The 24240-nt window shown below is 45.0% G+C and overlaps 1 protein-coding gene across 2 annotated transcripts in view; it reads left to right on the plus strand.

Moving 5' to 3' along the window:
• The window catches only part of CEP112 (centrosomal protein 112), a 340946-nt gene that overhangs the window by 274443 nt on the left and 42263 nt on the right, over positions 1–24240 (plus strand). For both annotated transcript variants that reach the window (XM_037070013.1, XM_037070012.1), the window contains exon 24: positions 24108–24197. In XM_037070013.1, the coding sequence (XP_036925908.1) occupies positions 24108–24197 (90 nt within the window). The remainder of the gene's footprint in view (positions 1–24107; positions 24198–24240) is intronic.

The following is a 24240-nucleotide window of genomic DNA, read 5'->3' on the forward strand; positions in this document are numbered from 1 at the left end:
CACACAGAATTCACAGACAAAAAGTAATACCCAGCAAACATGTAAAAAGTATGCTTGTCCTCATTTATAATTAAAAAGATGTAGATCAACACTCCAAAGCTTAGAAGGGTCTGGCTGCCACATGATGGGCATAAATTTTGAGTTTGAAAAACTACCCAGCGATGTGCTGTGGCCCGGAGTTTGAATCAGTGCACCCTCTTTGGAGGGCGGAGTGGGGGGTCTGCTGCCAGGTTGGACGCTCAGAGCCTTTGGCCCAGTAGTCCCACTAAGAGGAGTTGATACACTTGCAAGGACGTACAGTATCTTTCTGAGCAAAAAGCAAGGGAAGAAAATAAATTATGGTACATTCGTACAGTGGAATATCATAAGGGCATTTTAATAGAATGAAGTAGACCTCTGTGAAAATAAGACGAGATTGCCAGTACATCTGTAAGTGAAAACAAGGCAGAATATCATACGTTTTAAATTGCCTGAAGGGTCTCAAAAATGAGTAACTGGTTATTCTGGGGAACTAGGACTTTGATGTTCTTCACTTCGTATCTTGTGGTATTTTAATTTCTCACTATGTCGTATTACCAAATTGAATTTAAAGGATTGCGTATCGCATCAAGATGAAGCTCCCCTGCCTGGCTTCATGAGGCCCATCCAGATTGCTCAGCATTCAGTCTAGTCCAGCTGGCCTCTCACTGTCCACAGTGCAAGCCTGGGCCCGCCCTGTCCTTCCCTTGTGCTGTGTACCTCCCTCCGCCCCACGGCTTTTTGTCCATCCCTCAGGTTGGCAAGGACCAGCAATCCCAACTCAAGGCCCTCCTTACCTCCTTCTTACCTCTTCCTGAGTTCTGAGTGTCAAGTCCATGGGGCTCTTTCTCTTTTTTTAAAGATTTTATTTATTTATTTTTAGAGAGAGGGGAAGAGAGGGAGACAGAAAGGAACATCAATGTGTGGTTGCCTCTTGTACACCACCCACTGGGGATCTGGCTGGCAACCCAGGCATGCACCCTGACTGGGAATCGAACTGGGGACCCTTTGGTTCACAAGCCAACGCTCAGTTCACTGAGCCACACCAGCCAGGGCAGGGGACCTCTTTCTTTTATGAGGTTCTATTATTGATACTTAGTGATTCTCTCTGTGTTTTATGTTCTCATACTTTGGGTTTCTGCATAGCACCCAGAGTATTGGGCACCCAAAAATAAGGGCATATTTGTTGTTAAAAAAATCTCTCATCATTAAATGCTAAATTTTATTTCTATTACTGGTTTTTGTTAAGGCAGCTTTGAACACATCAGCACCACCCCTGCAGCTAAAAGGAGTAGGGATTCTCATACACACACACACACACAATCTGCAGTTAAACAGCTAAGGCTTTGAGTCAGCAAACTCTTCTTTCAAGATGCAGGCATCCTTGACATGTTAACATATTCTAGTACTTAGGGTAACTTCCACTCTACTGAGCTTTTCTTCCTAACAACTAGATGTGCCCCTCACTGAAAGGACCGGGAGGTGCTACCTGGAGGGGAAAGGAGAGGAGAGCTCGAGGGCACCTGGGGTGGCAGCCAGGGTGGCGGAGGGGAGGGGCTGGCCGGACTGGGGTGGGCCGGGGTTGCTGGAGCAGGGTGGCCTGTGGGCGGACTTGGCCTCAGATCATCTTCATTGCTACCTAAGTTTCACACCTGCCTTCAAAAGTATTTCTGACTAGGTCTTATATGATCCTGTATTTACATGTATAAGTTGAGATTATATCTTTAGAAAAGGAAAGGGAATGTATGTATTTATGTTGTGTGTGTGTTTATGTGTGTGTATGTATATATGTACTTTTCCAAAAAAGATAGAATGCATATATATATGTACATACACACATGTATATTTTCTAATAGTTATTGTACATCATTAGTGAGAGAAAAAGTGAAGCTATGAATGAGCAGTTATATTATCAAAACTGATTCTACATAACTGCCTTTAAAATCATGGAAAAGTTTTAATCTGGGCCTAGCTCATTGTGCTTTACATTTACATAGTGTTGCTTTTAGGGGATTTGTTGCATAAAGAAATATACAATGAGAGAATCAATCTGTACAGCATTACACAATTTCTAGGGAACTAAATCAAAATCAGTATATTGACAAAAAGCAACCCAGTTTCATCCATGTATTGTGTTCCACGTGTACATAATTGGAAAAAACGCTGTGGTGCTGTCTGCCGTGCCGTCCGGAAAGACCGAGATGCTATTTCCAGGGTTGTCAATAGGAGGCTATCGCTCCCATAGCAGCAGTGGCGGCAGATGAAACTACAGATTTGGAGCGAAAGAGATCCGGGTGGTTGGTGGGTTACAGGAATGCTTTAATGTTGGAAGCACAGAGGAAAAAGTGGAATTACAAACAAAGAACCAGCCCCCACTTCTTTCAAGAGAGATAGAACCATTTGCTTTTATGTCTCTGTCACTTGCTCCAGGATTCTTCATAAAGCCCTCTAACCACTTAAATAAATATTCATATGGCTGTTCAGCATCTCATTAATAAAACAAGATTTGGTGGTAAAATATTTCAGAGTAACACATGATTTGCATCTCACCCTTGTTTAACTTTAAATCTCAAGCAATTAATAAATTAGACTCGAGAGCTTTTTAAGAGGCAACAGCTTACACGCACCACAAATTGCATTATTTTTATGTGTAAATAATGATGAAAGGAGAGATTGTTCCTTTGATGTCTATAAACTACACGGTAAAATATGCAGAAAACATTCTTGAGTTCAGTTGGAGCCAAAACAAATAGACTAGTTCATAAAACAAAGCAGCAGCATTCTCAGAAACAAGCATTTATTTTTTTTTCTTTTCTTCCTGATTGCTCTTTTTCATCTTATATTCTTGCCATTCCCAGCGGCAGAGTCATTCCAAATCCAAAGTGGCGCTAGCCTGCCTTTTCTGGTCCAGGACACTGGGTTTCCTCGGGTTCCTCCCCATAAACTCGCCCCCTGCACAGACCAGACCTCGACGGGGCTGCCGGCTTTTGTGCAGTGAATCGTTTTTGTCACTAGTATTTCATTGTTGCTTAAAAACTAATTATTTCATGTTTTAGCAAATATCGGTGTGCCTCAGAGAGATATCTCTACTTTCTTTTCTACTTTCCATGCTGGCTTATCTAATTTTATTTTATTTTTAGATTGCATCTGCAAATTCTTATTTGCAGTGTCTCTAACTTTGGCCTCATTTTTTCATTGGTGTAGGTGATAAACACCTAAACGAGCACCTCCTCGTGAGTCCCTATGTGTCGTCCAAAGGGAACAGTTTGGGCTCCTGTTAGAACACAAAACAAGTTCATTGTTAACAACGCTAGGCGGTTTGTGTTCTCCGGCTGGCTGCATGTGTATCCCTTGAACGCGCTGTATCATGTTAGGTTAACTACTAGGTAGATGTGCTCGTTTGAAGAGGACCAAGATGGATGCTCGATCTGAAATCCCTCCCAGCCTAGACCTTACGCTTCCATGCAGTTACCTTTGCTGTGGCCCGTTCCAGCCTTGTTAGCGAGTCTGCCATTTCACTTGGCCTAATGCTTCTTCATTAAAACTGACCCTGAGCTCTGAGCACTTCAAACAACCAGCCTGTCTATGAGTTCCCGGGCCACACTTCCTCTGGCTGCGTTTTTATTCTGAGTTCTCTTCTTGATGGCAGTTTTCTGCTCGAGGTCAACGTCTCTGTGTTCTCAAACATCATCTTCTCATCCATCCTTCCTTTATTCTTAACAAAGTTTAATGAGCAGAGTATTAAATGTAGTGCATTCATGTGAATCTGTTTCACTTTAAACAAGCTAAAATCGTAGTCCCATGTTCTTTCATTGATTAACAGGATCTTAAAGCTGAAAAGAGTCTTGGAGAATTAGGTCCGCTGACCTCTCATTGCCGTCCTTGCCGCCCCTTCACCAACATGGCTCCTGGGCCCCCAGAGCAGAAGTGCCTGGTCCTGGTCACGTGGCTGTTGGCAGCACCAAGCCTGGAGCCCAAGACCTCCAAGTCAGGGCTTCCCCTCATGCTCTGTGCATTCAAATGCACACAAAAATGGAAATACTGTTTTTGCTGTAACTATATGTGAGCTCCTACAATCTTTTATGGTTCCTTGGGACTCAAACCCAACTTCCTTTGGCTTTTAAAGAGGGGCACGGCAAAGCCATTTCCCATTTGTCTTTTAAGAAATGCCTCTGTTAGTAGTTGGCATTGTTGCTCACTCTCATTTTATTATTATTACTATTATCGCCACCACTAGGCCTTGGAAACAGGGTGTCCAAGGCCAATTCTGACAAGAAGTCATGATTTGAAAAGCAGCTTTCTAAACACTTTACCGAATTTACAGAGCACTCCAAAGAGAGGACGTGTTATTGATAGATAACAACCTCCTACAGCCTCGGATGTGGGGGTTCAGCAGGCACACTTGCACCAGGATTGATTTGTGAGGAGGCTGGGGAATTTGTTTTGCAAGAGGAAGCCAACTGTTTTGAGACCACGTGTCGTTCCGATGCCTTTATTTCTGTGGAAACACCCAGGGGGTCAGTGCACCAATGCTCTTTGTTTCCGGAAGGACACCCGCACAGTGGAACAGGGACGGCAGACTGTTATTTTGAGTGAGTTTTCAACCATTGCCAAACTGCAAAGTGTTGTGGGAAACCCAATATCTTTACAGTTGCCACTGTTTCGTTTTGCCGAGGCTGAAAATATCCTTTCATATTCCCTCCCATGGGTTGCATTAAGGAGACGTAGAGCGTTCCTCAGTTGGATTCTGGAGTCCGCCTGCCTGGGTTCAAGTCCTGGTTCCTCCGTGTAGAAACCCCGGGACCTCAAACGAGTTACTGAACCTCTTTTTGCCTCAGTTCCCTCATTTCAAAAACTGGAAGTAATAACGAAACACGTAGGTATTGCTCTGAGATTTAATGAATTAATGCTTGAAAAGCATTTGGAATAGTGTCTTCCACTTAGTATCATATACATAATTGTTAATAGACCCTATCCAATAAAAGCTTGAGGTATGTTCAAATAAAACTCACATTAAGGAAACCTCTATAGTCTTTTCTAGTTACTGTCTACACTCTACTCCCACTGGTTTCTGTTACTTCACAGTCCGACTCTGGCCCTGTCAGAAGCTGCACAGAAAGAGCTCTCTGGGCTGACAGTGGTATCCTTGTGGCTAAATTCACTGGAAACTCCATCTTTCTCTGCTTGACTCCCACACAGCATCTGACTCAGTGGAAGGCAGGTCCCTCCTAGGCTCGTCTATGGGCCCGTCTTTTCCTGTCTTGCCCTCAAGCCCTGCTGTTTCCCCCAGGGACTGCTGGCTTTCTTCCCTCCTTAAGTGGGGTGATCTCACGCAGGCAGTCTCCTCCACCTACATTCTGACAACTGGCAACTTTCTCTCTCTAGCCCAGATCTCCCAACTCTTCCTGCATCGAAGATCTTTCTGGAAGCTTCCTAGATATCTACACACATCTTGACATGCCCTCCAGAAGCCAGAAAGTCACCACGTCCAAAACTGAAGTTACCTGACATCTCACACCTGTTTCTGCTCCTGTGTTCCCAAATGCAGCCAACGGCACCCTTCACCCACTTGACCAACCAGGACCCGGGGCTCGTGCTTGCTTTCTGACTTCCCGTCATGTCCCACAGAGAGCCAGCTGCCTAGTTCTGATCCTCACATTGGCTCCCCCTCTTCTCTGCATCCACACGGCCCTTTCCCTAGTACACGGATGCTCCAGCCCTCTCCACTTCTGAAAAGGCTCCTACCCCCAGGGTTGCCCCCCCATCCCATCTGTGCCCCAACCTCGGAGTAACCTTTACTTCATTGGGTCCCCATGGGCCTGAGGATGCAGCCCAGATGCAGCCCAGATGTTACCCCAAGGTAACATTTCTGGTCTGTCCTCTTTGAATGGTCAGTCCCTAACGTATCCAGAAGTCCTGAGAAGTTGGACTTCCCTTTCCTTTCTCCTTGTGAGTTTTATCCAAGGAGATTCATCCATGTTTCTTCATGTTGAGGCTTGATTATTCATGACACAAAAATTCCTTTTGTGTTATCAGTAAACATAAATATGTCCAAAAAAGTTAAATCAAATCCGCCCTCTCAAAATCAGTAGAGTTTAGTACAAGTACATGTGTATCTACTAGAGAAATAGACAAGGGGCCTATGAAGAGGCTGTCTTCCTAGTGAGCTCAGTTGAAGGAGGAGGCATTTTGTAAAAAACTAATCATTGCTTATATTCTATGGAAAAAAATGGTAAATAGTTGATTGAAATTAGAATAGTAAATGCAGCTTCCAGTTAAGATACAGCAAAATGTGTGTATACCCAGCACACTGATATAGAGAGAGTTGAAGAGATGAGTTGAGCCCTGGCTGGTGTGGCTCAGTGGATTGAATGCCGGCCTGAGAACCAAAGGGTCGCCAGTTCGATTCCCAGTCAGGGCCCATGCCTAGGTTGTGGGCCAGGTCCCCAGTGGGGGGCACATGAGAGGAAACCACACATTGATGTTTCTCTCCCTCTCTCTAAAAGTAAGTAAATAAAATCTTTAAAAAAGAGTGATGAGTTGAATTTTATATGAATAGAGAAAAGTTGTCTGAAAAAAGTACTTACAGGCAAAAGAAAAAAATTGCTGATACCATTTGGTGTTCAGAGGGAGATGGCTAGAAATGCCACCATCAGTGACTGTCCACGGGTGAGATGGAGCACGTGGCTTCTAGGCTTCTGTTTGTCTTACTTCTTCCTGGCCAGGAAGTCAGGGGTCCTTTCAGACATTTTCACCTTCAGCCACTCATGGCCACCCATCCCTTCTCTAGGACACAAATTCTCCAGTGGCTAGTTTTCTAAGAAATAGAGAACAGGAAAATTAAAACTGGAGAGTCGGTCTAAAAAAATGATTTGAGAAAAAATTCAAAGCAGTGCTTGCTGTTTATTATAGGGTATCTATAAAGTGCGCCCACTACACTAGGGCACTGAATGAGAATTTGTCCTTTCAAACATTTGCCTTTAGGTTAAGCCCTGCAGTTGGGAGGAAGAGCCAGGATTCAAAAGCCACAGAGGAAAAACTGCTAATCAAAAGAAAAGACAAAAAGTAAGGACAGTGCTCAAAATATGGCATTTCTGAAAATCCTCCAATAAGTTTCAAACCTTATTTTTATTCCATTTCTAGTGTCTTTTGGAGTTCTTCTCCCTCTTCTGGGACTAACCCGTTCTTCTCTCTGTGAGATCATTACCGTTTCAAGAGTGAAGGATGAGCTGCTTGCTGCCCATCCAGCCACTAGCCTGAGGCTTGTGACATCCTTTCAAAGGCTGTTTTCAGGGACAAGGAGCTTCTAAATTCAGAGTAAAGACTTTTAAGGGTGCTCTAGTCAGAAGTCTTAAAGCATACATATTTATTTTTCCTGAAGAAATTATATTTCCCAACGAGAGCTGAGTCATACAGGTTAGTAGCATTTTTCCTGGGAATTAAATAAAATGGAACATGCAGATATAAATTTCATTGCAGCTGAGCATGTCTTCCAGTTTGAATTAGTTGCACCATTGTTTAGAGACTCCTGGCTTCTGTAGGTAGAGAGTGCAGGAGTCTTTTTTATTTAAGGGTTATAGCAATAATAAATAATTTCTAGATTCCAGACCTGTGATCATAGCATGACTCCGGGTCTTCCGTCTCCTGGAACTCTCTGGCCCCATCTCATGTTCAGCCCTCTGAATCACGCGGTCCCTGAAATGTCCCTTTATGGCATTTCATCCTCTAGTTGTTTCTCTCCTCCTGGTGCCCCCTAATCCCCCCTTCTCATTCCCACTGCTACCCCCGAGTTTTGAATCCATGACACCACAAGGCTATTGTCAGGACAAATGTGCTCCTCTCATCCCAGATGGGGACCCGAACACAGTTTCTGACAGGAGCATTGTTGCAAACGGTGGGTGGAGCTCGAAGGACAACTAGCACAGTAGAATGTTTCAGGCACACGGAGGTCAGTCCTTTTCAGACTCAGGTCTTCCCCTGGAAACAAACTTTGACTTCACTCGGACTAGTCTCCCCGTCGTAGGCTTTCCTGTCGACCTCTTACAACAGTGGTCCCCAACCTTTTTGGCACCAGGGACCGGTTTCGTGGAAGGCCATGTTTCCGCGGGCCGGGCTGAGAGTGCGGGGAGACAGGAGGCGGGTCTCAGGCAGTGATGCAACGGCGTCCACAGACAGGGAGGGGGGAGGTCGGGGACCCTGTCTCACAACCACTAAATTCTTACAGGAGTAACACTATGGCTAGTCCCTCTGCTCTCTCACCATGCATCCATTTCTACTTTGCTTTATACCCAGTGCCCAGTTCAGTTTTTGGCAAATAGTAAGCACTCAATAAATGCTTACTATTGAATAAAGAAACAGTAGTGAATGAAGAAACAAACTTGGCCTTTACATATATCAACTAATAAAACCACATTCTTAGAAACGATTGTCATCCTGCTTCTTTTTAGTGTTACCAATAGTGGCAGTAATGTTAGCAGCAGTGTTACCACGGTGGTGATTACGTGGACGGCAATGGTCACAAGGGTGATACTGGTGAGGAATCTCCTCCAGCTGCCTGGGGCAGCACTGAGTTCTGTTGACCACCACCTTGAGGTTCTCTCCCCCCTTGAGTCCTTGGATGCCACACTTAGCATGCCTTCTGTGGCTCGCTGGCTCATCTCTTCTCTTCCGGAGCCCTAAATATAAATCCTGCACCAGTGCGTTACGATATTTTTCTCTGTTCTCCATTTCCCTGCAAACTCATTTGCTCTTACAAGTCCAGCTCTGTCCTGCTGCACCGTTGAAGCCTTGACACTAGTTTCCCCTCGAGTTCCAGACTGAACGGACACCCCTGCGGATGGTCTCTTGGCGTCCAGACCTCACGTGTTTGCTCCCACACTTACTGCGCAGGACTTCAGTTACACTGAGCCCCTCAGCGGGCTTTCTCCCATCCTTGCTTCCTTCCCACATAGTCAGTCTTTTATGTGACCTAAATGAACCCTTTCCTATTACTTCAATCCAATTTATGCTGATTACTTCTCTCATGGACCCCTCCTGCGTCTCCTTGCTCCCTCTTCCCCAGCTCCTTCGTGTGCTCCCAGAGCAGACCTGATCCTTCTGTTCCCTGACTTGAGGGCTTTCCGTCGGTCCCACTGCTGCCCGGGGAGACACGAAACGAGCAGCTTAACAAGCCTTCTCCCCTCGCCTTCCACTGCTCCCGATTGCGGCAACCACCGGGCGCTGCTTTTATTGCGTTAATAGATCCACCGTTTTCTTGTGTATAAACCTGTGGTCATAGCATTCCTTCTGCCAGGCCAGAATACGGAATTGCTTAATTTTAAAATATAAGATTTCAGACATGCCCAGATTCTAAATAGCAGGAGAATACATGGGACATAGCAGCAGAATGAGCTGTCAAGTAGAAGGGAAGTTAAAGCTCTCAGAGGAGAGGAAATGAAGGGACTAAGAGGGTGACCAGGGACACAAGGGGCTGACTCCTGAACACACGGAGGTCGTACAGTTGTCCGGGTTGGGGAATGGAAAGGCTAGGACTGGGCCGCTTTCTGAATCCACAGATAAAGGGATGAGTATAAACCAACAGATATACAGACCGTTAGTTAGGCAGAGTTCATCTGCGTTAAATAGCCAATAATTATCAAGTTTGTGGTAAAAAAAAAAAAAATTTGACAGTATATAGACCCAAAAAAGAATATCATAAAGAATTTGGTGTTTGGAAAGTAAATTCATTCTAACAATCAGAATTACCTAAAAATGTTACATACTTAACATTGTAGGTAAGAGTATACATACGTATATACTGTGTATTTACAGGGAAAGAGAGATTGTGTTTGGAGCTCCAAGGGACATGTTCTCTTGGGAAACATCAGGTCCTTTCTGAAGAGAAGGCAGAAGACACTTGCGTGATTTAGGCGAGGAACGTAGTCAAGGCTTAGAGAACCGACAGTCAAGCTCTCTTGGAAGGGCAGCCAAGAAGCCGTATCCGCAAATGATCGGTGGCCAAAATTAGAGAGACGAGGTAGTTTAAGTGTTCTTCAGCTCCCGGGAGAGGAACTTGGGGAAGAAGGAAAGAAAATTGCCTTCATGTGCAAAGAAATAATAGTTGTTAAAGAATCCGAGGGATGGAGGTGGCCAGTACTCAGGAATTTTGCTGTCACCCAAATTTGCTTTGTGAGAACCGGTGTGTAGCACAGCAGTGTGGTGCTGCTCCTAAAATAACTTCTGAGCTGTTCCTTAGACAGTATAGGTTTCCTTAAATGGCTATGTTTAGATTTTCTTATGTTCCTGTTTCTAAAGTTAATATAATTTGTGTGCTTTGCCGATCTGGTGTTGTAGTTCCCCAAAATAAAAACAACAATTTCAGAAGTCTGTGTAATAATTTCCATTATATCAGTGGGTTCTAATTGTCTGCATACCGGGGAACACCCCAGACCACTGGCCTGAAAGCCATTCCCCACTCACACAGTACGCATTGCCGTAAAGCGGCCAGGATGCGTGGCTGCCAAAGCTCCGAAACCAGAAAAACACACAGGAAAAGTGAGGATGACTGACATATGGAGATCCGAGTCGGGTTCAGGCTGTCAGTGTGTAATACTTCGAACAGTTCCGATGCGTTTCCCATTTGCTTTGTGCCTTGAGCCTGCCTTTCAGGGGTTTTGTGCCCGGGGTTCACCCCCTCCCCGACCCAGCATCAGCTCATTCAGCGTGGCGTAGGTGGCTTTGGGCACAAACACAAGCTTCATTGTCGTTCTGTGCTGCCGATAGCACAGCTCTGAGCCCCGTCCAGCCCCTGTGTTTGAATGTCACCCACAGCACCCACCTACACAGAGCACAGACTGGCTCACTTCTCACCAGAGGGGAGCATTAGAGCAGGGTGCAGACAGCTGTGACCCAGCTCGCTTTCTGGTACTATTTTAGTCACTATTTACGTTTGCTGGTGGGGAAGCAGAAGGCTTTTTTTGTTGCTCAGACCCTTTTGAAGGGTTTCATGGCACAGCAGAAATTACATGTTTGCCTGGGCTTTGCCCATCGGATGGAAGAGGGCGGCCAGTGCACAATGAGGAGGCGAAGCCGGTGACCCTGCCCCGCTTGTACTATTTCTGCATGCATTTTTAATATGCCCCAGTTCAGCAGGTTTCGGGACTCTTCCTGCCCGAGACAGAAGCAATCTTAGACATCCTTTTCTCCTGGCTGCTTCCCACCCGACATACAAATACAGACTCTTTCAGTCTGGGCAGAGATCTGGAAGAAATGAACAGAGAGGTATTTATTTTTTGCCCTAATACTCATCTCCTGTATGTCTTATCCATGAGTTATGGGGGAAATGTCATAACTGGCCTGGGAGGGCAAGAAACGTTCATTTCCCGCCCTGATTTCTCTCTCAGTGTCTCAGGAGTTGCTCCATCGAGCACAGTGTGCTTTGGGTGCCTACCCATTACACCAGCCCAGGGTGGGGTCTGGATCCAGGAAGACAGGGGAACTGATAATATGCCCAGTATTGCTCCTGCTGAGCCTGGGACTTGTGTTATTGACACCTAGGAAGTAATTGTGGGTATCTTTCTGGAGTGTAGGTGTTGCACAAAAGTCCTTTGCTTCACCAGATTCAGCTTGGTATTCAAGGCCTCAGGGCTCTGACCCCACCTCCCATTTCAGGACCACCTCCCATTCACATATTCTAGGAGCTGCCCCTCTGGGCCGCATGTCCTTTGCTAAGTGCACCCCCATTTTCTTTGTTCTTAGCTTTGCTATTTCTTTGGCAGACAGTTCTTCCCCCTTCCCCACCTGCTCCCTGTCAAAATGTAGCTCTGATCCAGGATTTTCCCCAAATACTACCTTCTACCTGAAGACTTTGCTGATCTCCGTGTGCCCACCCCATATAATTTTATTGTATATAGGGTTTTGTTTTTCAGTTTTGTTATGAAAATTTTCAAGCATACCCAAAAGTAGAGAGTCTAGTACTACAAACTCCCATGTACTCTTCACCCAGCTTCAGCAATTATCCAGAGTCAGCCACGTTTACGTTACCTTTTCCTTCTTTTTTCTGTGCTAACTTATTTTAAAGCAAATCCCAGACACGGCCTCCTTTTCCCCTTTGCATGCCAGAACGCCTCTCAGAAAATGATGACACCATGTCACTTGGCCACGGTGTCAGTGTCTTGCCTGAGAAAATTCTCAGTTATTTTTCAGTATCACCTCCTATCTGCTTTATAATTAGACATTCCCGATTGACTTTACAGTGCTATTTTACACTCGACTCATCTGAATTAGCATGCAAACAAGATCCAAGCTTTAATTTGGTTGTTACATACAGGGTTCAGCAGAGAGAAGTAAAGCCTGCTTCAGTGTGGTTGGTAGGGCAATAATTTATAGTTTTAATTTGAACATTTCACCTAAAATGTCATATGGTATGCTTGAGTGTCCTATTGTTATGTTATAGAACTATATGCTTATGTTTTGTAATGAAAGACTTTGTCATTAAAAAGGGGCACTATTTGTGCCAGGTACTGTATATCGTCTTTTTCCGTCTAAAGCAGACCCTGCCTTACTCTTGAATGCACGCTATTAACTTCTTGCAGAAGCCCAGTCAGCTGTCCTGTCGAATGCCCCGCGTTCTGCACTGATCTGCTTGCTTCTCTGTGGTGTCATTGAACTTCTTCCTCTGTCCCTCCCTTTCCCTTTTGTTCTCTCAATTGGATGCTTAAAACACTCACTGTGCTCTTCTGCTTTTTGTCCTTATCACATACCTTTTCTGATACTGTAATCTCCATAAGAGGCCAGATCACTTCTTCCCCAACTTTTTACTTTCTGTGTGATGTCTCTCACATTGTTGGTACTTTAAAAATATTGTCCAGTTGAATTGTCTATAGAGTTCAGATTCCTCTTACAAAAATGTGACCTGGCAGTATTCTCAATGTGAAGAAATGTATATTAGGAATTAAGTCGCCAGAGCAATCTCAGTAATGTAGGTCACTATTTCCTACTTTGCACTCAAAGAATTACAGCTTGGCTTAAAGTGGCACATTCTTATATCTGAAGATTCTTACAGTTTGGGGCATCATCACACAGATGTGAAATCGCCAAGCCCCCACATTGTTCCTGGGCCCAGAGAGAAGCGATGGCAGACGCTGACTGTGTGGAGCTGCATAAAAACCAGGTCACTAATCATTGTTTTAATCGGGAGAATTTAATTTTGCTTCATGGTTTAAAACTCAGACTGAAAGTCTGACTGCAGACGCTCTCTCACATGTCCGCCTGACTGTTGATAACTGACTGCCGTCTGAGCTTTAATAACTAGAATGGAGTGGAAGAAACTTCAAAAGGTTGTATGATAAATGTTTTTGACAACGTGTCAGCTGAACGTTAAACAGGATCTTTGTAAATCCTCTCATTCTAAGTGGTTTAAAGGAAAAATTTTAAACTTCTTGCTTAAGTATTGGCTCTGGGTATCACAGTGTCCTAAGGTCAAAAAAAAAGGAAAGAAAAACCCCTTATATGGCACATATAGTTCCCATCCCTCTCTGAAAGTGGAGGCGCCAGAGCCGGCCTCCCCGGGGCCCTCTACCCCTACCCCAGGCATTCCCCCTTTCTTCGCCAGGAACGCGCCAACCTCCCACCGGAACGCTTCCCTTTATAACCTGACCCGACCCCATACACAGACATGAAGCTGCAGGTGAATGAAAGTAGCAGCAGCGATACTCCCCAATGCGGTTTTCCAGATTCTCATAATGAGAGTACAGTCGGTCCTTACATGGATAAAATGAGGCCTAAAACTGGGCAGTACACAACAAACATGTGTGTGTGTGTGTGTGTGTGTGTGTGTGTGTGTGTGTGTGTATCACAAGAAAAAATAATGTGCAAATCGAGAGAGGTTTATTCCTGTGTGTTAGTTTCCTGAGGTGGCCATAACTAAGGACCAAGGACGGGGGGCGCTTTTAAAACAACAAAGCTGTTATCTCACAGTTCTGGAGGCTAGAGGTCCGAAATCAGGGTGTCAGCAGGGCGGGGCCCCTGAAGACTCCAGAACAGGCATCCCTTGCCTCTTTTATCTTCTGTGTTCCCCAGCAGCCTCTGGTGCCCCTGGCCTACAGCCGCATCACTCTCCTCCTCTGCCCCCGTGTCTCTTCTCTTCATACAATATTCTCTCCTGTCGTACTGGGTTATCATCCACTGGACTCTAGGATGGCCTCATTGTAACCAATTACATCTGCAATGTCCCCATTTCCTAAGAGGGTCTCATTCTGAGGTACTAGAGGTTGGGGCTTCAACAGACCTTTGAAGGATGTTATTCAACCGACAGCTCTGTGCGATGCTCTTCTTTTTCGACACCATACTCTAATGGGCAAGCCACCAGCGTCATTATTACTGTTGAGTCTGTGACCCGAAGAAACTTCTGTCTTCCTCTTGCTTTTCATACATTTAAAATGCATGAGGTTAAAGACTAATTATATATATATTAATACCAAACCAAAATCATCTGGGGTCACTGGAGGCTTTCAAAGGAAGGTAGCATTAGCATAGACAGAAGAATCCATTCTCAATAAGACGAAGAAAAGAACGAAGGCCCACAGAGCAGTGCACCGCTGGGTCTTTCCGAGGCAGGCGGTCAGGCAGACCGCTCCCTGCTCTGGGGCCGAGCCGACCCGGCCCACGTCCTCCCTTCAGCACTTCCCAGCTGGGCAGCCTTGGGCAACCTGCAGGGCCCTTGGCTGCTTCCTGTAAAGTGAGCTCTCTCTCTATCAGAGGGTCGTTGTGAAAGAAAGTGCCCTATTTAAAGCCCCTCTCTCAGTGCTTGACACATAAGAACTACCATTTAAGATTAGAGTTAGTGTGTTGGGCACAATGAGAAAGATTAGGAGAGACTCCGAGCTAGGTGGAGGGATTGTAACCTTCACGAGGCAAGAGATGGTCGGAAATGTCTATTTCTGGGGATGGAGAATGAGATAAAAAATAGTCTTTGAGAGAAATTTGTCTTCAGTGGTGTGCAGAATGACAGCCGAGAAATTCTGGAATCCTGGTGTGCACAAATGAAGACCTAGGTAGGAGCCATTGCAAATAGAAATGGAAGGGATGCGAGGAACTAACCCGAAGTACAGACTGACAGAGAGGATGCGCAGCTATGACTGCGAGGGTTAAACCCAGGTGGCTGAAAGAACGGCTGTGTCACTGACCTGCACGATAGCTGGGAGGGAAGCTGGCTGGGAGTGGAGGCAGTGGGTGTATCATGAATTTGGTCTTGGACTTGATAAGTTAGAGAGGACAGTGAGGCAGCTTTGTGCACACATAGGAGAGGCAGTGGGAGATGCCCGATTAAAGGGTTTGAAGACAATGTGTGGAGCAGAGCTTTAGGGGTCGCCAGTAAGAAGCCCTAGTGAGAACTAGTGCTTTGTGCCCATTGGGCAGGGAAACCTGGGTGTCACGGTACGTTCAAACTCCGTGGCTCTGACACCGAACTCCTGACCTCACTGCCCCAGACTGCTTCTTCGTCCACTGGTCAGGCCAGTGGTATTGCATCACTGTTGAATCTGTGTCACGCAGAGACTTGTTTTCTTTTTCTTTCCATGGGTTTTAATTCTGTTGTGTTTCCTGCCTTGGTTAGTGAAAGCCCCCAGCCACCTCTCCTGAGAGCCTCAAAGTCATTCTATAAAACTCTCACACCTGGCACCTTCATCCTGTTACCCAGCCCCACAGTCTGCCTTCTGGCTGCGCTGCCCGGTCTCTGAGGGTGAGCCCCAGGCCCATCACTCCGCACCTCTTAGGTGCACCAGGCCTGGTCCCCTCTGAGGGTGCAGTGGGCTCCCTGCAGTGGTCTCCCTGCAGTGACAGAGTAAACGCTAAGTTACATGCTCCCCTCATTCAGGCCATACAGGCTGTAATATGGTGGGGTTTTTTTTATTTTTAGAGTTTCCAAACCAACTCTCACTTACTTGAAATGTAATGTGTTTTGCCTCATTTCATATTCCCGAGCTTTGGCCAAATGCTTGTGCCTGGCCTCTTCACAAACAACCAGGAGGCTACAGGCACGTTTTTCTGGGCCTGGCTTTCTAGCACACATCGAGAGAGAACAGGACCTCTCCCCCATTCTGTCGTTCTGTCGTAGATTTTCCCACTCGTCTTGCCAAGACTCTTCAGTAGCCTTCAGTGGGCCACCACTGTCTGCCTTGCTACCTGAATGTTCTCCCTGGGTGGGCAGTCTGGTCATCGTAGGCCTTTTGGGGGATGCCCGTTGCAACAGGATATAATCTGTGGTCCTTGTAGCCCACAAGGCCCTTCCTCGTAACCCCAGGCAGCCTCCTCTGGTTCCTTGTGCTCCGTCTGCTTGTCGTTCCTTCTGTGCAGCCAACACTCCTTGCTGGTTCATGTGCTCATGCCTTTCCATCTGGGTGGAATCTCTCGGGACCCTCCTGTCCCCACAGACATTCTCCAATCACACATCGCCTGCTTGACGAAGTCTTCTCTCTCCAGCCCTTTCCTAGTATGTGTTGCTTTCCCCGTGTTCATACTCGACACTTGTTAAGGCATCTCTTCGGCACTGTTTATGTGGCATTACAATTATTCCTTTATGAGTTTTCCATACCTGTTAGATTCGATGCTTTTGGTGGGTAGTGATTGGTACAGTGCCTGGCACATGGTCTATGCCCAGATTATAGAAATACTTGTATTAATTTATGGAATTGATTTATTATATATACAAAGGAGATAGTGTTTATCAAGAAGAGTGGAGGGATAAGAACCTGTTTGGGAAATATCCATAATTAAAAGCAAAGAGGAAGAGGAGGAGAGGGAAGCCCGTGGAGGGGGAAGAGGACAGTGAGATTCTGTGGTGTCAAAAGACAACATTTCTGGAAGGAGAGAGGGTTCTAACAGTGCTCAGTGTGACCGAGAGGTCAAGGAGGCTGAAGATGTGGGAAAGGCCAGTGGATTGTCAATATAAGGTTCGTTGCTGACCTCAGAGAGAGCTAGTTTAGTACGGCGTAGGAGACCAAACCCAGGTTCTAGATAAGGAAGAGGTTAGGGTAGGGAAGAAAGCTGGGTAATGGAGGAAGATGCCGAGGAGTGTGGCCATCTTCCAAGAAAGGCATGTCAGTGTGAAAGGGACCATAAGGGTGTCTTCCCACTTCACGTGTCCTCCCACACAATGCAGGAATAAGGGACACTGGTTCCTAGCCAGGCGGCCGGGGAGAGACAAGCGTGCCAGCTTAGAGGGGCTCAGCAGAAAGGGGGAGGCCGGCAGTCATGGCCAGCCCCTAGAATTTGAGGACCCCAACAGAGGCATTATCTTGAGAAAGGAAGAAGGGACATCCCTTCTGGCATTGAAGGGGGCAGACTGGGTAAAACTCAGATATTTGTATCTAGGGGCAGAGTGAGTGGAAATGTAGTTACGTAGCTTGAGGGGGGAAAAAGAAATTGGAGAATTTCAGTGGGAATATCCCAACTGTTTTAAATAAAAGGCAACTTGATCTTTATATAATTGACTAACATTACCAGTAAATACTCTTGTCATAATGGCAAGACTTTACTAAGTGTTTGGGACATCACTTTAAAAGTATTGAGGGTACGGGGCTGTTGTTTCCCTTTTGATGAAAAGGTTGTTACCATTTCATTGTCTGAAATGAGGAAAAAGTCAGATAAATTCATAATACAAACAGTTGTGTAAAGATATTATCAGATGTGGACCTAATGACCCCCCTAGAAATGGGAGCTTTCTGCGATCTAGATTTGAAGTGTTCCCTGGAAGGAAGGAGTCTTGACTTTAGTTTTAGCAGAGGAGAAATTCACCGTTGGCTGGAGGGAAGTTGGAGCAGTGTGCGGCAGGCGCACAGCACTGCACGTATGAGTGATTAGCCAGGTAAGAGAATCGAAATGTAGATGAATGACTTGCGGGTGCCCCCTCTTCCCTGGCTTGCACAGGAGGGGAGTGGCCCGTGAGGCTCCAACCATTTGCACTCCGTGCCGCGGACACTGAGCTCACTGGTAGGCGGTTAGCACACTGGCCAAAGGAGAAAATTCCTCTGTGATCCCCCAAATCCTAGCTGCGGTTCTTGAACTTGATCTTAGATTTCTGCCTCCCGAGATAAGAACTTGTCCACAAGTAAAACTGTCTGGGCGACCGAGGGCGAAGATGTGCTTTGAACTTGCCGAGTAGCAGCGGCCTGGCTACTTTAAGAGGAGATGTGGGAAATGTCAGGATGGGCCTCCGAGTGACGGGAAGGCATTAACGAGGTGTGTCAGGAGATTCCAGTTTCCTTAGATCATCAAAGTCTTAGAATAACATGACTTCTTTTCCTGGAACCTCTGTTAAGACCAGGAAACACTAACTTTTTAAAAAGTGCATTTTTAGGACTCTCGAAGGAAGTTATATAGGAATTTTAAAGAACTGAAAATAGGTGAGAGAGAGAGAACAAGTGAAAACTTCCATATCCTTTGTTCAAAACACAACTCTTGGTGTTTTTTTTATATTGGCCACAGTATTTTTGTCTTTTCCCTCCAATCAGAAGTCTGATCAGAACTAGAGCAATGGCCCCTGTTAAAGTTCACTTTCTCATCACACAGTGTGCTGCAGCAACTGAAACGGTTCCACCTGAAAGGAATTTTGTTTTATGTGAAGAGTAACATGTGTGTTGGGTTAACACCGCCAGAGAGCCCCCTTTTCTTCATGCCACTTACCAGAGGACACTGAATTATGAGGATTAAAAAAAAGGTGCTTGCTTAGAATGTGAGAGAAATTAAACACTTGAATGTGAGCCGTCAAGAAAAAAAGCACAGCGTTGTGCCCTGACCACGTCAGTGGCCTCTTCAGCGACTGTGGTCCCAGTCTTCCTTAGAGCTGTATACGACCTGGGTCTCCATTACTGTAGCGTCGCTAGGAAAACTGTTCTGTGGTTCGCTGTTCATCCTGAGAAGGTCTCAATGAGGAAATCCCTTTAAAAGAAATCTTGACTGACATTTCAGCCATAGAAGACTTATTACTTTTGTCAGTAGATTTAGCCTATTTAAAAAAACAAAACGAAACAGGAGCGGGAGTGGCCTCTGTGAGTAGCCAGCGAGGCCACCCCGTGAAAATGCCGCCCTGTGCGCTGTGTCATCCTCCTCAGCCCCAGAGGCACAGCTCCGCCTCTGGGATCAGGCCTTGGTCTTCCTGCTCTGCTCCACTTGTTTAAGATGGAGGGAGAAGACTACGTCTACAAACCTGGCATAAAAACAGTGAGTTTATTGTTTTTACTTCATTTCCCCTTAACTTTCACTTAGCAGTAATAGAAAAAATTTGCTGTTTTCATGTCATTTTCCATGTCAAAGGAAACCTACTTATCAGCAAATATTGTCAGCATCATTTGTAAACGGGCTTGAAGTAACGCCACTCATTGTGGGAATTATTAAGGCAATTAAGGTTTAAATGAGTGTCAGCCTTACTCCCCCTCTGTAATTAGTGTCTCTTCACTGTTGTCACAGATCAAATGCTATTTCTCTGGAATGACTAAAGCAATCGGTGGAAGGTGGTCTTTATCACAATTTTATAATCTTAACAGATATTTTTTACCCAAATTTTTAAGCCGTATCATGTGTTTTAAATGGAAAACAGACCATCGCCATTAAAAAAATAAATCCAGAATTTTACCGTATGTAAATTATATCTCAATAAAGATATAAATAAGCCTTCCCTTTCCAGCAATCTTCTCAGGTCAAACTATGGACATTCCACTCTGTGCTTCCTCCACTTTACGTCCAAAATACACACGGGGAAATCCTTCCACAACCCTCCTACCCACTGAATGATGAATGAATCATCTGTTTTCTCCGAAGATAGTAAATTCAAACCTCGTGAAAGGAAGGATATGGTGTTCTCATGGTGGGTTTTCTTTTTCTTAAGTAAGAAAAGCTTTAAAATGATTTGCTTTTTATTATGGAAACTTTCAAACATACACAAAAATAGGGAGAATAGTCGCAGAACCCTCATCTACCCCTCACCCAGCTTCTCCAGTTTGCAAGTTTGCCAGGCTGACTTCTTCTTGGCAGCATCTTTGACGCAAAGGCCTCTTTTTTTTTTCCTTGTAAAAGTCCTCAGCTGTGCGGGCCTTGCTGCCAACAAGGGCCCTCTGCACTGCATCCAGCAGAAGCGCATCTGCTTCCTCGTTTCATGACCCTGGGATGGCCGTGAGGATCCCGGTTTTATGTCTGCAGAGGGTAAAACTGAATGCACAACCGTTTTTGCTTACATGCGCTTTAACCTCGTCCCTTTAAATAAAAGAGCACTGCACCCTTGGAGGCCCCCACTCCTCAGAGAAAATGTGGAACCGTGTTCCAGCTGACCAACCAAACTAGAGAGTCCATTTACCCTTTGCCCCTTGATATACGGCAGGCCCAGAAAAATGTGCCCATAGGCTTTGTGCAAGGCCGGACACGAGCATTGACCAAGACTTTGGCATCTCAAAATGAGGCAGAACGTAAGTGTAAAAGATTAAGTTTCACATCAGGGAGAACTAGTCGGAACCCTCCTGTGCGGTGTGATTCTACAGTCCCGTCAGTGGAAGTGTGGAAGCCAGCGCTACCCTGAAGTTCACTCTGCTGACGTTGGGGAGCAAGTGATTCAGGAGACAGGGGACTTGCACACTCTTGATTCTGTGCTGATCTGCGAGTGGATTTTTCCAACTTTCTCACAGCCGAGGTTTTTATGAAAACGGAAAGTTTAGAGTTTAAAAATCTATCCCGGGTAAGAAGCTATAGTATAGATATTCTGGGCTGTGGGCTGAAATCAAATTCGTGTGCTCAGACAGCCCATGGGAAAGGGCAGTGAGGTCACTGCCAGAATGGACGCCCACTCTCCACGCCTCCATCCCCATCTGCGACACTGGTCGAGAGCTTGGCCTAAAGCAAGGTCGGAACGCCCCTGTCCGTACTAAAAAGCCAAGTTCAAAAGCCTCCGTCATATGCTCAGAACTGGGAACATTTTGATTACATCTTTTTTATCATATGACACACATATTTCCCCCTTCCAATGGTGTTTCCCTTTATTAAATAACTTTTTAGCCACTTTATAATTCAAACAAACCTTTTTTTCATTTAGTCTTTATTCAAAGGCATGTATGAATGCCTCACTTCCTGTTTGTTTAATGGAGTAAGAGCTAGGAAGGAGACCAGTTTTTAATAAGACTACACATAATTGCCTAGCGCGTGGTTTTTTGGGTTGAGTGGCTCGTTTGAATCATGTTTGTACATTCGCTAGGAATAGCGTTGACTACAATACACATATTTTCCCCGGATCAACAGAGAAGCTCTAGTCCATCATGGGTGCCATTCGTGGGTCCAAGGCCTTCTCCACACTTTAATTTCTCTAAGTATTTTCATATTCTGCACAAACAAATCAAATTGTCCTTATCCCTTTTCAAGAGCGTGACACACCCTCACTGTTCTCACAAAGCTTATTAGGCCACTTACATTTTTCTTCTGGAAAGTGTCCCTCTTTGCCCCTGTGTGGAGCGCGGGGCACAGCGCAGCTCCGTACAGCCCGCTGACTTCCGTCACCCTGCAAGGGAGGGTTAATTGGGAGAAAGAGCTGCCTCTTCAGTAGTGATGCAAGCCAACACAGCAGAACGCAGAGACGAGGAATAGTATAATTTTGCAGAATAAACGGTTTAACTGTTTCAGGTTTTTCCCCCCCAATGTTAGACATTCTGTTCTTTAATTATGTTGGGGTTTTTCTCAGAAACAAACTAAAAGTTGTGATTTTTTGGTGTGTCAGATTTGAAGGTTATTGAATGAAGAAGCCACAACTTGATAGGAAGTTTCTGCTTATACTTATTGAGTAATTGGGGTCATTTTCACATTGTCCTTCCGTGGAATTCCAAGGTTGGAGCTTGAATGGCCTAATAATTTTTTAGAATATGAGACCAGGAACAGCTGCCTGTATAAACTGTCATTTCCTTTCTATTTAGTACATTTTAACTTTTTAAGAAGTAGAATATTATTTGGTTTCTCTTCAATTTTTTAAAACAGATTTTTAAATAGATAATAAAAGTAATTTCTAGACATCCTGCTTTTTCTGATTAACCTTAGAAAGATCACATTTTACATCTTTAAACTGAGCAAATTTGAAAAGTGGTACCTTTTTAAAAAGTAAATGTAATTTCACTTCTATTTTGATAATGTTGATTAAAAAAAAAAACATGGTAGATTTAATAGTGCAGAGAACGGATAAGCTCTAATTCTGTTGCCTGTCCTCTTGGGAACTCTGTTAGCTAGAGTCCTGTGACTCTAGCTTCCCCCTGGCCACTTCCTGCCCCTCTGAGTTCTCACCAGTCCCCTTGGCTGCTTCTCCCTGCCTGCTTTTAAGTGTGGGTATCGCCCAAGGGGCAGGTGTTAGAACCTCTTCTCTTGTTACTTCCTTCCCTGAGGAAGTGTCCCCATCTGCATCTCTGTCCTCTTAGAGATCCCAGATGCTCAAATGGACCTAGAACCCCAGAAAATGTTAAGAACTGATGTCTATGTCTACATGTAGAAAAGACTGTCATTGCATCCAAAGAGTTTTTAAAGGGCACTGACTCAGACATTTTGTCTGAGCCCCACACTCTTACACTTTGGTGCCCAGCATCTGCATGGAGGTGCCACAGGCATTCCAAACCTAAGTGGCCCAGGCTGAGCTCCACATCTTCCCTCTGCCCCTCCCCCCTCGCTTCACCCCAAGCTGCCTCTCCCTTGACCCTTCCCACCTGCATGCTCCTCCCTGCTGAAGCCAAAGTCATTGTGGTCTTTTGTTTTCATGCTCTGCATCCATACCTTTCCCCTGCCTTCCTGCTTCCACCCTTATCCCTCTTCAGTATGTTCTCCACAGCAACCAAAGCAGCATCTTCCCCCACCCTCCACCAGCTTCCCACCTACTGCTAACTAAAATCAAAAGTTCTTATCTGCACCCTGAAGCTTCATGTGACCTGATGTGACCCTTGTTACATCCCTGACATTGTTGCTCCCCTGTGCCCATCCTCCACACTGGCCTTGCAGTTTCATCCCACGCACTGCCACAGGTCTTTGCACACACAGTGTCCCTGCGTGGAAGGTTCTTCCTGCAGACGTCTGTGTGACTTGCCCTCTCCTTCCTCAGGTCTTTACTCAGTGAGGCCTTCTCGGGCCTTACATTTAACATTGTGGTGTCCCTCCCCCATCTCACTCCAGAATATCCTCCTTTCTGGCTTTTTAAAACTGTTTGCTTATTGTCTGTCCCCTAATATAGTATCAGCTTCATGAGAGCAGGGAATTTTTCTGTCTGTTTTCTTTCACTGCTCTTTCTAACCGTAATAGGTTCTTGATGTGTAGCAGAAACTCAGTAGTCTTGATTGAATGAACTTTATTTTGAGAGTTTGGCATCTTTGTAGCTGCCATCCCATGTGTTCTGCTCACCGTGAACTTCTATGTATATTATATCTATTGTACAGTTATAGCAGGTTGTTTGCATGGATCCTGTTTCTTTTCTGGTTCACCTCTTTACTTAAATAGTAACCGGTGCAATGATAATTATTAATCCTTGTGGTTTGTAACTTGCCCATATTAACCTGAATTCTATTTCCCACAGCTACTTGGCAGCTGAAAGAGTTCATCTCTGCCCACTTCTTAGAGGTTCCTCAGATTCTACACCACTCTCAATGACTTAGTAGAGAAATTCCTTTAAAGTTACTATAAGTTACTCAAATTAATAATTTTGAAAAATGTCACAATGGTCCAATGTTACAATTCCCAGCTGTCACATTTTGGGGGGGTAAGTGTGCCTTGCAGGTAAACTAATAGAGCTGTTTTAATTAGCAACGGCTTTAGGCTTTATGGCATGCTTGTGGTTCTATGCCAGGAATGTAAGAGGTGTTTTTATAAAATAAGTTGATAACTGTTGCTAATGCGTCTGTTTTATAAGTTTGGAATTATTTGTACTAGTTATTCCTAAAGTAGAAAACGTCTGGGCCTGACTTAAAATCCGGTTTTGTTTGCCTGATCTCTTTGGAACAACAGTAATAAGCTAGAGATCTGAGGCCTTTTTAATGCCAGTTCAGGTGATAAAACTTTTTTTCAAGGATGCTAATTTTTAATGTCGATGTGTCTATCATACACTATTTCAGGCTCTGCAAGATGAACTCGAAAACCGCTCTAACCAAGTGCGATGTGCAGAGAAAAAACTACAGCACAAGGAACTGGAGGCACAGGAACAGGTACCGTGCCCTGTCCAGCTTGGCTGGCTGCTTTGTGTCCTTC

This window comes from Sturnira hondurensis, unplaced genomic scaffold, assembly GCF_014824575.4.
Source record: "Sturnira hondurensis isolate 20B ecotype Veracruz unplaced genomic scaffold, ASM1482457v3 Scaffold0018728, whole genome shotgun sequence".
In the NCBI taxonomy this organism is placed as follows: domain Eukaryota; kingdom Metazoa; phylum Chordata; class Mammalia; order Chiroptera; family Phyllostomidae; genus Sturnira; species Sturnira hondurensis.